The 14,601-nt window shown below is 39.0% G+C and overlaps 1 protein-coding gene across 5 annotated transcripts; it reads left to right on the top strand.

Annotated features, from left to right (window-relative positions):
- Window positions 1-283: 283 nt before the first annotated feature.
- LOC139965231 (uncharacterized) lies at window positions 284-12,932 on the top strand. Of its 5 annotated transcripts, XM_071967397.1 has the most exons (7): window positions 284-1,093; window positions 2,409-2,473; window positions 4,296-4,395; window positions 4,646-4,825; window positions 10,420-10,498; window positions 11,685-11,834; window positions 12,574-12,932. In XM_071967397.1, the coding sequence occupies exons 4-7, from the start codon at window positions 4,769-4,771 to the stop codon at window positions 12,615-12,617; spliced, it is 330 nt and encodes a 109-aa protein (XP_071823498.1). In that variant the 5' UTR covers window positions 284-1,093; window positions 2,409-2,473; window positions 4,296-4,395; window positions 4,646-4,768; the 3' UTR covers window positions 12,618-12,932. The 5 variants fall into 5 exon arrangements, 1 of the variants encoding a protein (XP_071823498.1); XR_011792186.1 differs by lacking the exons at window positions 2,409-2,473; window positions 12,574-12,932 and adding an exon at window positions 5,685-5,887 and having other exon boundaries at window positions 294-1,185; window positions 4,646-4,692; window positions 11,685-11,823; XR_011792184.1 differs by lacking the exons at window positions 2,409-2,473; window positions 12,574-12,932 and adding an exon at window positions 5,685-5,887 and having other exon boundaries at window positions 867-1,185; window positions 11,685-11,823.
- Window positions 12,933-14,601: the final 1,669 nt, after the last annotated feature.

Below are 14,601 nucleotides of genomic sequence, written 5' to 3'. Positions count from 1 at the left end.
ATTTAGTGGTCAGTTTAATTGGTCAAGCACTCTTTGGATCGGGCAAGACGCATTATGGTACCCTTCTACAATGGCCTTGGACTTCCTATGACCCATTGGTTAGGTGGTCCAAGGCGTGCTGGTCTTGACTGGGGCCTAAATATTTTTGCAGGTCCATCTACATTCATTAACGAAGTGATGATTTAGTGGTCAGTTTAATTGGTCAAGCACTCTTTGGACCGGGCAAGACGCATGATGGTACCCTTCTTTGTCATTAGAGTTCATATGACCCATTTGTTAGGTGGTCTAATGCGTGCTGCATGGATAAGGGCCCAAAGCTTTTTCGTGGTCCCGTTACACTCATTAGAGAAGTAATGGTTTAGTGGTCATTTAAATTGGTCAAGCACTCTTTGGACCGGGCATGACGCATTATGGTACCCTTCTACAATGTCTTTAGAGTTCCTATGACCCATTGGTTGGGTGGTCCAAGGCGTGCTGGTTTTGATTAGGGCCCAAATGTTTTTATTTCAGTTCCCGTTACATTCATTTAAAAAATTGTAAATTTAGTGGTCATTTTAATTGGCCAAGCACTCTTTGGACCGGGCAAGACGCATTATAGTATCCTTCTACAATGTGTTAAGAATTCATATGACCCATTGGTTAGGTGGTCCAATGCGTGCTAGTCTTGATTAGGGCCTAAAGTGATTTTTTTTCAGGTCCCGGTACATTAATTTAAGAACTGATGAAGTAGTGGTCATTTTAGTTGGTCAAGAACTATTTGGACCGGGCAAGATGCATTATAGTACCCTTCTACATAGTCATTAGAGTTCATATGACCCATAGATAAACCTCTTTCCACGACCAAATGTTGAACATCATGTAAGAAAGCTTTTGTCTTGCCAGAGGTGTTACGTCGATACCATTGTCGAATACGTAACTGAATAGGTAGCAGTTATTCATTCGCGAATATCGAACGAGGAACGGGGAATAAGTATCTAACTTCACACCGGTCAAAGTTTAAGTTAAGGAGCGCGAATCATGATCTGTATATAAAGCTCACGAAAAGTTGCACGAGCAGTTCGCTTCCTGGCAGCCGTTGGCTAACAATTCATACGTAATTGTAATTTGTAGCCTATTCTGTACGGGTAGTAAGTGCCACAGAATTTGAATGGCGAAGGTTGTTCATTCATTAGTTTTGTGGAGCAAGTTCGTACTTCACATTGTTTGAGCCAGCGAGCGTGAGAAATTAGGCTAGCCAATCATATAATAGTATCGCTTAGGCCTAACGATAGGCTAGCTCACGTAGGCACTGGCGTCTATAGTAAGTTGGAATGCTAACCAGGCCTAGGCCTTATATGATATTCACTAGACAATTTACGTTAGTAAAGTAAGTCACTTTATATCTTCCGACAAAATACTAGACCTAGCTGGTTGAGCCTCCTTACTTTCTGGTTAAGGCTAGTACAGTTAGGGTAGGCCTAACTTAATTAATTGGCCGTGGCTTTTCTTACTACTAGTCGTAACAATAATTTATAAACTATTCTTACAACATCGGCGAATTCAAGCGCAGTAAAGTAAATAAAGCAACTGCGCATGTAGTAGGGGTAACCCTCAACCTCACCCTAAACACTAGCCCTAATCTTAACCCTAACCGGAAATTATTGTTACTCCTAGTCGTAAAAATAGTACTCCTAGTCGTAAAAATAGCCACGTTAAAGCAACTGGGCATGCGTATTTACAAATTATTCTTACGACTAGTCGTAAGAATAGCCACTTTGTAATTAATTGTCTTTAAATTCCTACCAGAGTAGCCTACCATAGCCTAGGCTATGCCATCTAGCACTTAACAGTAACACATTCTCAAGAAACTAACTCGCAACCGGACAAATTAGCTTAGGATGAAAGCTCTCTCTCATTGCTTTTGTTTTTCCATCATGACAGGCCTGCTCCTGTTAGATATTAAATTATTTTTATAGGGTTAAAAACGTTTTTCAGGGGAGGAAAGAAAGACGGCTTGGCTGTGGAAAGAATTCATTTAGGTAGTGAAGCAACTGTACGTAGTAAATGTATCTTGTGATTTAAGAGAGTTTGGTGAAAGAAAGGAACATACTTCAAAGAGACACTTGTAGTAATTGAAGAAACTGGTAAATGGAAAGCAACAATTTTAGGGGAGGAACCAAGGAAGGCATAAACCTATACTATAGGCTAAGCCGCTAAAGTTTCTATGTTATTTCATTCCCACAATGAATGGCATACAACCCATAACCACTATGGATTCCACGCATGTTAATTACCCCATGTTCGCATACAAACAAACGGGCCTATTCACAAACACTTTTCATCTTTCAATCACTGAACAGTTACACAAGTACAGTAAGGTACCTGGTCACATTTTCTATTTTCCTTCATACTATCACAACTTTCTTTAGCTTACTCTACAAAGAAAATATGCTGTCAGAGCCTACAGAACAACAAGTCTCCTCCAATAAAAATAGTATGTTAGTTTCCTTAACCATGTTATTTTTCACCCTTAACGTTACCTTTTGTAATGTTATTGAATATGCATTCATATGTATGTGTGCAAACGATGCACTACATTGTATAATCTGCACCTGTATGTTAATGAGCTGTGTATTTGCATTGGTATATAAGTTAAAGCATGCCGTCTGCTCGTCCTTGTTCACCCTGTCTCTCCATCTGTCAACAAGTAACCTCGGACATGTCGTCCTATGTCTGTCCTGTACAGCATGATGTAACGCAATAAATTATAACATGTTATTTGTTAATACTCTATGTCGACTGTGTTCTACTTGATTGCTTAAAGAACTCATATACCTAAACAAGGAAACATGACACCTTTCTCCCTTAAATCTTTCCCTACAGTTATTCCACTTACAACATTGATTCTTTCCACATAGTCTAACCAATATGCCTCCCATGAAAAACCTTAGGTAACTCCACTGAAAATGTTAATTTCCCATGAAAACCTACTTGACTCCCCTATGATGAAGGGAAAGTAAGTTACTCAACTTTTTAGTGGGAGGGAAATAATGTTGTTAAGGGAGGGAACAAATGGCCCCAGGCTAGGCCTACCACCAAATGAAAATGGGAAAACCTAAGCTAGCATACCAAAGCGGAGGCTAGATAGAGATCAGGACGAACTCGAACTAGCTTATCCTAGGCTTGTTATACAAGCAACGGTACTTTGTAAAATGAAATTCTCAAGCAATTAGACCTAGCTCTGTGGTTTAATTGATGTTGGTGATGGTTCAGTATGGAGAAAACTCTCCATGCAAACATGTTACCTAGCGTAGACAACTAAATTGATATACATGTATTAATTTGATCAACTAGCATAATTTTCACCTGAAGCTAGGCTTAACAGTATTGGTCCAACTCTCGGCATATCTTTATCAGATCATAGACTTCTTTTGATGCCTAAGGCATGATTTTATAGTCGGCAGAACTGTTTCACTGAAACTTTGATTATTATTAAACCGAATTCAAACTTTGCTAAGTCAACCTCTCATTGTTGAGTAATTGTCTTTAATTTGGTTTTTAATTCGAAAACATTGATTAAGTTGTGAGGAACACAGCTCATGGTAAACACATATTAAGAGTATTGAGAGATAAGTACAATATATAGTATATCTGTCCTTGTTGATATAGAATATTATTACGCAGGTGCTAGAAGTCATGGAAGCACATGAGGGTTTACCATGAATATACCAATATGTTGTTGGTACTTGTGTAAGGCCGAAAAGCCAGTTTTCATCTTTGCTAAGTGTACATGTTGTAGCTTAAGTGTCGGTCCTTATTTCACTTGTCAAGTTTCTATTGTTTCAAGAATGATGTTTATTTCAGAAATTTTTCAATTTCCAGTTCTTCATGAATGTGCTTGCTAAGTTTGTTTAAAATAGTACATGCTCTCAAAAATTGTTTGGCTGATGAAATGTTCTCAAAATTGTGTTCAATTCATTCCTTACTATTGGCTTGACCGTTATAGTGAACAATGTACATCAAAGGAAATTTTGGCATTTTGTGAAGTACTCCATATGTAGGTTTGATAGCAATGTCTAGTAAGGTTCATTAATAAGTCATATATTGCAAGAATTAAAAATAAACAGGCACTTAGTAACAAAAAGAGGTACAGTTTATTCATGTTTGTAAACATTCATCGGAAAGGTATCTGCATACGCAAACTGGAAGATGATCTTATGTAAAACTACTATAAAAAAAAAAACTACTAAAATTTATTTCACACCATAGGTATATATATACATAATTACATATTGCTTTTATATTTGTCTTTGCAGCATTGCATTGGCCACACTGATTCACAAGAAGACTCCATGAACTGACTAACATCCTGCTGGAGGTCTGAGACATGGAAGATTCTGTAATGCTTCCGTTTGGGTATGCAATTTACTATAGTAACACAGAAATATTTAAGCTCTGGTATTTGTTTCGTTTATTTCTGCCGTTAAACCACAATGATGTACATTTGTTTATACATAGTTATATCAATGAGGCAGCAGTCAGGGTTGTTTAGGTAGTCAGGGGGAGGGAGGAAGGGGAGGAAGGGAGGGAGTGGATAAAAATGAGTCTAGTTGCAATGTCTACAGTATCTGCTTTCCAATATATGAAATCTTCTTATCTTTTACAGTACCGTCTCAGGTGAAAGAAGAAGATGAAGAAAATGTCAGGAAAATTGTGAGTCATGGATGTCTGTAATCAAGCTGGATCAGGTTTAGAACAAGTGGTTGAAAGATCATAAACTCCACCAAAAATGAGAAGATCCTTCAAGCATGTCCTCTACAGAGAGATCTGGAAGTGTTATCTCGAGGTGATTTAACAGAAATTGGAGAAAAAGTAAGATTCAAGGGAAACATCAGTGTGAGCCAGTATCATGAACATCAGTCTTGTCCTCTCAACAGTTGATTGTTGTCAAGATCAGTGCTAAATGTAGGAGACGCGGTGCCTTAGCCTGTTGGAAGCAGTTGGTATTTGGTGTTGTCTGTTTTTGTGCTTAAGTATGAGACACGGTGCCTTAGCCTGTTGGAACCAGTCGGTATTTGGTGTGGTCTGTTTCGTGATAAATTAAAGAGACATTGTGCCTTAGTTTGGTGGAATGAGTAGCTAATTAGTGTGGTCTGTTTGTGCTTAATTGAAGAGGAGTGCTGTGATAATTTGTTGGTAATTAGTGTGGTGTGTTTATATTAAATTTATAAGTTTTGCCTTAGTTTATTGATATGAGTTGCTAACTAGTGTGGTCTGTTTTGTGCTAAATTAATGAAACCCGGTGCCTTAGTCATTTTGTAGTTAGTAATTTGGTTATCTTAAATTGATGATTGTTGCCTTAGTTTGTTGGAAAGAGTTGCCAATTAGTGTGGTCTGGGTTGTGGTAAATTAAAAAGGCAGTTGATTGTTGTCAAGATCAGAAAACTCAAAGATGAGCTGATTTGATGGAAAAACACCAGCTAAGCTGGAAAGCTGCAATATACAGTCAAGGTTAGTCATAAGAAGGAAAGGTTCCTAAAAATGTAATATATATTTACTTATGTTTCCACCAGTAAAGTTTCAATCACAGCCTAAACTTTGTTGGAATTAGTTGCTTATTAGTGTTTAATGTTTTGTGCTAAATGTACAAGACTTAATTTGAAGAAAATTGGCTAATTTCTTTTGCATTCCTCTCCTTTTATTAGGGATCTGAGGATTATGTTGGTCAACAGTTAGCTTTTTGACATAGCGCCACCCCATCATACAGTACCCGCCATTTACAAAACGTACGCGTCCTTGGATACCAACACAACGCTACGGAGTACACTTTCGATTCATAGTGTGTCTCTTCAAAAGGAGTTCCTATTCTTTCCGACTGCCGTCTTAGGCTGGAGACTAATTCTTTCTGGTAAGCGAAGTCTATGATTAATTTCATTGTATAGAAGCCATTTAAAACCCGTAGGGAGGGGCTGTTTTGCCAGTATGACAACCCCTTACCCACCTATAACCGCCCCCCTAGTCGAAAACCTAAACCTCTCTGATTTTGGCATAGACATTAATGACTGGATCCCTGTACAAAAATAGCAGAAAAAGACAAAGTCCAAACTCTGTTGAAATAAACCCATCTCCTAACTCCAAACCAACCACCAAAAAGTCCTATCAAGCAATAACTGTATCAGGAATCTTACCAGAACTATCAAAAAACCCAATAACACTTGCTAAACTAATCAATGAAGAAAAACCAAATGCCATGATCTCAAATATAAACCGTCTTCATAGTAACAACATCCTAATCACCCCCATGACCCAAAATCTGCAAATATCCTCCTGAAACCATGGACTAAACTAGGCAACCCCAAACCAAGAATCCCCTGAAAAGTAAGACAAAGAAACTTCTCCATAGTACCCTGTGGCATAAACCCTGAAATTCAAATCAAAGATATTGAACAAGAACTCAAAGACCAAGAATACACCCCAATACAACTTAAAGACTCATTAGTCATGCCACAAACAATCCAACTTGGAAAGTAAAAATAACGTTTGAAGAGCAAGAACTCAACAATCCCTAATCAAACAAGGTTTCTACTTAGGATACTATAAACACAAAACAGAAGAATACCACGAACCCCCCCAAATCACTCAATGTTTCAAATGTCAACTTTTTGGACACACCCACCATACTTGCAAAAATCAAACCAGATGTCTCAGATATGGCGAAAATTACAGAGTTGAAGACTGTCCCGAACCAAAAGAAAACACAAAATGTGCCAATTGCTCAGGGACTCATGTCGCCCTTTACAAAGGATGCCCAAAATTTAAAGAAGCTAAAACTGAAGCTAATAACAAACAACAAGAACAAAGAACCTACGCGAATGTAACCAAATCTACCCCTAAAAATTGAAATAAGAAATAAAATCGCCACTGAAGAAAAACTTAATATCGCAACCTTTGTAATTGAATTAGTACAATACACCTTCCAAAAAGCCGACAGTAATATTTAATCCGGCGACCTTGCCAGTTACGCCACCGTGTTAGCACTAAAACACCTAAACTTAAATATCCCAGAAACTGTTATTATGGAACATCTCCACCAACCTTCAATATTAAGCCCTCCTCAATCACCTACATGACAAGCACACTCCCTCCTTTGGTCAAGTTCCTCCACCTAAACATCAACAGTTTCCTTCCAAAATTAAGCCTCCTACTTAGTATATTCACCAACCACTCCCCGGATATCATTTCATTAAACGAAACTAAACTAAATACAAATTCCCACCTTAGCATCCCTGGTTACCAACTTTCAGACACGATATCTCTCGGTCTATGGGAGGAGTACTTATTGCTGAAAAAAACAACCTCAAAGCCACCCTCCTCCCAAACCCAACCTAAACAAACAATTGAAATTGTACTGGAAAGAGACAATAAACCTCTCCACATTATTGGCTTTTATGGTCCCCAAATGAGCCCATATCCACAATAAAAAAAAGTTCTAATAAATATACAATACTACTAGGAGATCTAAATGCCCACCACATCATTTTTGGTAGCACCAAAATATCTGAAAATGGCATATCCCTCTTAGAAATATGTGATAAACACAACTTAACAATAATTAACCAAAATACCCAAACTAGGATAAACCCAATAAACAATAATACTGAACTACTTGACTACGCCATAACCTCAAACCACCTGCAACTAAAACTCATTCTATTCAAATCCTAGAAGATGACCTAATCAGTGACCATTTTCCACTCCTTTTTGAGCTAGACATAAACCTCAGTCGCATCCAAAATAACGAACTAACGTATAATTACAATAAAACAGACTAGACATCATTTAAAAAGGAACTCGTAACAAACAACACTATCCCCAATTACCACAACAACAAGCTAAATTACATTGGCATATATAGTGACAGCATTGCCCAACATATCTTCAATACCTTCAAAAACACTGCCCCTTAAAAACAAAACAGAAACTGAAAACTAAATAGGAATATTCTTACACTAATTAACTCAGACATCGCCTACAAAGAACCTATATGATCCCCCCCAAAAAAACCCAAAACACTTTTGGAAAAAATTTAAAAAATATCATAAACCCATAACAACCCCAAACACAGGTAATACAGACCAATGCCTTAGAGATAAAGTAGGTAACCTGATCACAAAACTTAAGACCAAATAAAGCTTATTGAGTCGTACTTGAAAACTATATTCAATATCTTAGATGGCCGTCCATACGATAACAGATTCCAACACGAAAAAGACCGTACAATTATCTGTAATGCAACCAGCTTTATCCTTGACTTCTAAGGATGTCTCAACAAAAACATCCCTCTACTCAAAGAAATAGATATAAACAATTGGTATAGTGCCACTAAGTATGCAAAAATGCCTCCTCCCCTGGTCATGACAACATAAATGACCTAATGCTAAAAGATTCCCCTCCGTCGGCCTCCGATATTCATTAATTCTCATATTTTCCCATTATTAAACGAACTCCTTATTTTCAAACCCTGTGGAAATCCGCCAAAATGATTTTAATACCGAAACTAAGTAAAGACACACCAAAATTCAAAACTATCGACCAATTAGTCGCCTGCCAGCCTTATAGGTAAGATTTTCGAAAGAATTATAGAAAGCTGCACCAGAACCCACCTAGAGCAAAATAATCACTTTGCCCGTATCAATCAGGCTAATTCCGTGCACACAAATCTACAATAAACCAAATTTTCCACCTTTCCGAAGAAATTCGCATCGGCTTCATAAAAAAACATGATACCACTGCCCTCTTCCTTGATGCCGAAAAGGCGTTCGACAAAACTTGGCACAACGGCATAAGATTTTAACTACTTATCTTTAATCTCCCCTCCAATAACACCAGACTTCTTTCCTCTTTCCTTAGTGAGTGCAATGCAAAAATATGCTACAAAAACCAACAATCAAAACCTATTCCACTTCGTGCAGGTACTCCACAGGGCACTGTTCTCAGCCCCCTCCCCTACACCCTATTTGTTAATGATTTGAACATCCCCCCTATCTAAATGCAACTATAGTCAGTACACTGACGACATAGCCATTTGGAGCACCAGTAAAAATATCTATATGACGGAACTAAATATTAAAAAAGCAATTACACATCTCGAAAATTGGTGCTCGATGTGGAGAACAAAAATGAATCCCTCAAAATCTAACTTAGCCAATTTCTCCATAATAAACTCAAAATACCAACACCATATTTCCAAAATTAATCTTTCAACACCTCAATCACTGCTACTGCAACCTTCCTCGGTACCACTTTCGATAGCAAATTATCGTTTAATCTACATTGTAACAGAACTGCAGGACGCTGCTGGTCCCAACTTAAATCCATTCAAATCCTCTCACACAAATATAACTTCCCTCCAAAAACCATTATCCAAATCTATAGTAAAACCGATTCTCAGTTACGGGAGCATCTCCCTGCTTACCATCTCTAATCCCAATAAACAAATTTTAAACAGAATCCACACCACAGCTTATCGACTCGCACTCAATATCCCTACCTATATTGCTACTTTGTACGTTCTCCGTGCAGGAAACACAAAATCTACTTTCACCCGACTTGAAGAATTCAACACCAAGTTATACAAAAACAACCTCGAGAATGACCCTTTGATTGAAGACCTCCCCCTGAAATACAAAGTCGCAACAACTCACTACTCAAAAACCAAACCCTTTCTGTATTCACAATTGTTACTACTTTAAGTCTCATTCCATTAAAAAAATCCTTTCCTAAATGGGTGTAGGCCCCGACTTCAAGTATACTATATACAGAACAAAACAAAGAACTCCAACAATGACCGATTGATTAAAACATAAAGTAGCAACCACTCCCTTACCAAACAATAGAAACCATAACCACTCCCTACCCAAACAATAGAAACCACTCCGTCTCCACAATCCTCAGTACTTTTCCTCTCCTTCAAAAATCCCTCCCTAATTGGCTCTTCGACTCCGACCTCGGGTATGATTATGGCTATCCTGTCCAATGTAGATATATAAGACTTCATATACCAGCAATTCCCTGACTGAACAGACAACTTTTCCAAGAAAAAAAAAATGTCTATTCTATAAAAACAAATTTATTATCCCCCGTAGAACCTCTCGCCCGGTCGACCAGGGGTTAAACTCCTTTTGATTCGATATCGACAACAACTAAAACAAAAATTTTACTCGAATTATAAAAAAAAGGTAACTGGTTAATTTATTTCATTTCATTTATTTATTTTTGTTCTATCTTAACATAAGTATGACATATGACATAGAAGGAGATAAGAAACAAAACTTGTGAAAGGAAGTGTACTAAAAAACCCTTTAGGGCTTGTCGGGTAGTGACAATCTCTAAAAAACTGAATGTGGAAGACATCATGATTAGATTTCATTTAATCGATAGGTGGAGGTAGAGGAATTGGACACTCTTGCGCAAGATATCAACAGCTTGAAGTACCCTGCTCAGGTGGCCTCCATTCTAGGTATGTACTTATAATAATATAATAATAATAATAATAATCAATTTACTGTGTGTTTGGAAATAAACTTTTTGCTGCTTTGGATGAGGATTATGGATTCTTGTTTTTCAAAAGGCAAAATGCCAGATGGACTATATATGAAAGGATGAATACCAAAATATTAAGAAAAGAAATAGGGTTGGGGGAGGGGGAATCCGGCAGAGACCATCATGCTACTACCCTGTTAATTTTGTGTAGGACCCTGGTTAGTATAAAAGGAAAAAATCCCTTTAGTACCCTTGAGTTTCTGAAAGGTTTCTTCTTTGGGATAACGGTGGAGAGACATATCGATGTTCTCTTTTGGGTCTGATCGTCAGGAAAATGCAGATTAAACTGCAGAGTCCAGTTTGAACCTGGGAATTGAACCCTGCTACTGGAACAAATGTTTTCCATCAGAGCATAGACAATGATTCAGAGAAATATGGCATTTATATTAACAATCTGTTGTTTTCTTTCCCAAATTTTTCTCTTTGGTTAAACAATGAGTGAAAAGATTCATTCAGTTGGAAGCAGCACCGCCCTTTTTCACCCCTTTTTTTGGGGGGGGGGGGGGTTGGAGAGACCTATTAGCCCTTAGGGTCTGAAAATATTACAATAGGATTATTGTAGTGGACAGGACAGACAACAGTTATTTTTGCTCGTAGCTGAATGTATGATGTCCAGGGATCACAAGGAAGTATCAAAAGCCCGATCAAAAATGCTGTTTTTTTTGTACTATTGAAATTTGTCAGAATAAAGAAATTGAAAGCCAAAACAAAAAGAGTTTATCTGGCCTTGTAGACTGCGATTGAACCAGTCTCTGTCTTCTCCAAATAAAAGAAAGTGGGTATCCATTTCTGTTTGTGACAGCAACAACAAAAATGACTGCAAATTATCAAGTTTTTGTAAACTTTCTCTATTCAGGGATTCAAATCTCAAATTCCACTCCAATATACCCCCCTACTTATGAACTGTCAGGTAGCTCAAGCTGACAAACTTACGACAAAGATGAGAATAGGCCTTATGTGGTTCCTAATTGAATGACATTTCTCACAATTAATTGAATTGACTTCCCCCACCCTCCGACTACTCTCACCCATAGAAAATACCCTCCACCCAAGAATACTTTAAAAAAAAGGCTTACCAAGAACCTCTTTGCGTTAATTTTCAGATTCCAATGAACCTTCCATCAGCAAAGGAATGGAGCAACTCGGTCTGAAGGACAATCAACCGCTGGTGGACTTAAAGTTGTCACCGTGCAAACCGCTCTTCTTTGACAGTGCTGAACCATATAGAGTTTCCCTCCTTGGACGAGAAACTGAAACAGAATAAATCGGCCGCGCAGGGGGGTTTGTGTGGGTTCCTGCATGGATGGTGGAGTGGGGGTGAAAAGTAACTCTAGATTTGCTAAGATGTCGGAAAAAGGATCGAAAGATAGCGTCTCTCTGGGATCAAGTGGGATCCCTAGTGGGAATGTCAGCAGGCGAATAGGAGTGATATCTTTTACCAACCATGTTATTTTCTTTTTTTACTCTCTTCTTTGGTCTTCGTTGTTACAGTATGTATGTGTTGGCATTATACAGTTACATGATTATATCTGCATGTATTGCATGTCATGGTTCCGGGTATATTCAGGTGAGGCACCCACAGATTGATATATTATATCACATTTCATAAACATCCATCATAAGACCACAGGAATGACACATGTCAGGTCAAATGGGTTAGTCCAGGTTATTTGGAACTTCAAATTGGTGTAACTCCTTCACCCTTAATCTGCGTCCGTGAGGTCTTTTGTATACATAAGCCGGTAGTATTTGGGAGGGCTCTCACTCTTCTCCTGCATGTGCTGTGATCATCTTTTATTTAAGTTTTATTTGATTTGATTTGTTTTTTTTAGTAGAGAAAACTACACCTTGTTGCAATGCAAACACAAAGATGGGGGGATGCCAAAAAGAATAACAATCACTTTTTTAACATGGCTTGGCAAAAAAAATTGAAGAATATTCAAAATGGGAATTGGAATTCTTTATACTTTGGATTTGGTGTTTGTGTGTTAATCTCGTTTAGAGAAAAAGAAGAAAAAAACAGTATCTTTATTTGATGGGGCTTTAAAGTTTTAAAAATGGGTTTCGGTTGATGATTTCTTGGTCTACAAACATTGTGGTGCTTACCGACTGACACTTTATGGGATGTTAAGGTGACTGAATTTGATATTGGCAGGAGTTATGGATGGTAGTTGGAAGGACCAGGGTTGGGGGGGGGGGGTGAGGCGAAGGATCGAGAAGGAGAAATGAAAGTGAAGAGGGAGTATCTTTGAATTGAATTTTCAGTTTGCAGTAGCACAGGTTTACTGATAAGGCTTTATTTAAAGAAACTTTCAATAATGAACTCTTCGTGTATATAATTTGGGGTGTGGTAGTCGGAACGGGGGGGGGGGGGGGGGTTGATTGAGACGGCAATGAACGGGAGCAACCTTTCCTCATTTATGTTGTTTGTGCTATGGTAGTATCGTTTCCTTTTTCAAACTGGAGGGCAAAAATGTAAAAGTTAAAAGTTATCTAAAACTAATTCAAAATCAGATTTAGTTAATTAATGAAAGTTAAAGAAAATGATATTGATGGTAGCAGGGCTGCCATGGTATTATTGTAAACTGAATCATCAATCAGCCATGGAAGGCCACCTCCTTTTTATTGGGAACTTATTGTCAAGCAAACCTATGGATTCAAGCCCTGTCTGGCTAAGATGGGGTTATTATTTTTATCTAGGAGAAATCCCTTCTTTTTCCCCTCGATGTGAAAATGGTCTTCCAAATGTTTGAAAAAACAAAATGTCCAAAAAGAATGTACCGGTGTGAATTGGATAGCCACCTGGTGTGAAGTAAATTGCCATAGGGCATATCCCATATGTACATGTGACTGCTTAGCATCATTAAATACTGCCCTCCAGGCTGATATTATAAATAATAGAAACATTATAGAAACTGTCTGTTGTCACCCAACCATCTCAATAGTAGATGCAGGTATCACTAAGAATTTTTATGAAAGATGTATTGCATGTTTTGATTAGTATTTGATAAGGGATAACCTGTTACTGGACAGGTAGTTGAAGGGTATTAACTGTGGTGGGAGGGATGAAGAAACATCCTGTCCATGAACTGATTTGTCATTAAAAAAAAAAAGAAGTTATTTCCAAGCATCACTCTCTTTTTTTTCTTCCTTTTACTGGAGTATTGTAAAAGGAAAAGCAGAGGTTGAGTTTGAGCCAGGGACCTTGAGATGCAAAAGCAAAAGTTTTTACCACTAGACCATTAGGTGGGCCTCTGGTATTAAAAGCTTTACAAATATTTAAAGATCCTGCTGTTTGGACTTAGTCGTTTTTGTAAAAGATTTTCTCCACTACTCCTTCACCCCCCGAATAGCTAGTCAGGGGGGAGGGGTGGCGGCGAACTCCATTTGTCCGCGCGTGAACCTTGTCAGGGGGAGGGGTGGTGGCGAACTCCACTTGTCCGCGCCTTTACCCTGTCTCCCCTTCGGCACTCACCTTATCCACCTGTCAGGAGGAGGGGGACCGCCCGCCTTCGGGATTCACCTTATCCACCTGTCAGGAGGAGGGGGACCGCCCGCCTTCGGGATTCACCTTATCCACCTGTCAGGAGGAGGGGGACCGCCCGCCTTCGGGATTCACCTTATCCACCTGTCAGGAGGAGGGGGACCGCCCGCCTTCGGGATTCACCTTATCCACCTGTCAGGAGGAGGGGGACCGCCCGCCTTCGGGATTCACCTTATCCACCTGTCAGGAGGAGGGGGACCGCCCGCCTTCGGGATTCACCTTATCCACCTGTCAGGAGGAGGGGGACCGCCCGCCTTCGGGATTCACCTTATCCACCTGTCAGGAGGAGGGGGACCGCCCGCCTTCGGGATTCACCTTATCCACCTGTCAGGAGGAGGGGGACCGCCCGCCTTCGGGATTCACCTTATCCACTTGTCAGAACTCCTTTTGCGAATACTCACCTGGGACTTGAACCGATGCAATCCAAACCAATCGCTTACTGAACGATGGAACTACCAATTGCACCATTTCGGTTC

Source organism: Apostichopus japonicus, chromosome 3 (assembly GCF_037975245.1).
Source record: "Apostichopus japonicus isolate 1M-3 chromosome 3, ASM3797524v1, whole genome shotgun sequence".
NCBI lineage: Eukaryota > Metazoa > Echinodermata > Holothuroidea > Aspidochirotida > Stichopodidae > Apostichopus > Apostichopus japonicus.
Note: the sequence above shows the minus strand (reverse complement) of the source record. Positions and strands in the feature narration are given on the sequence as shown.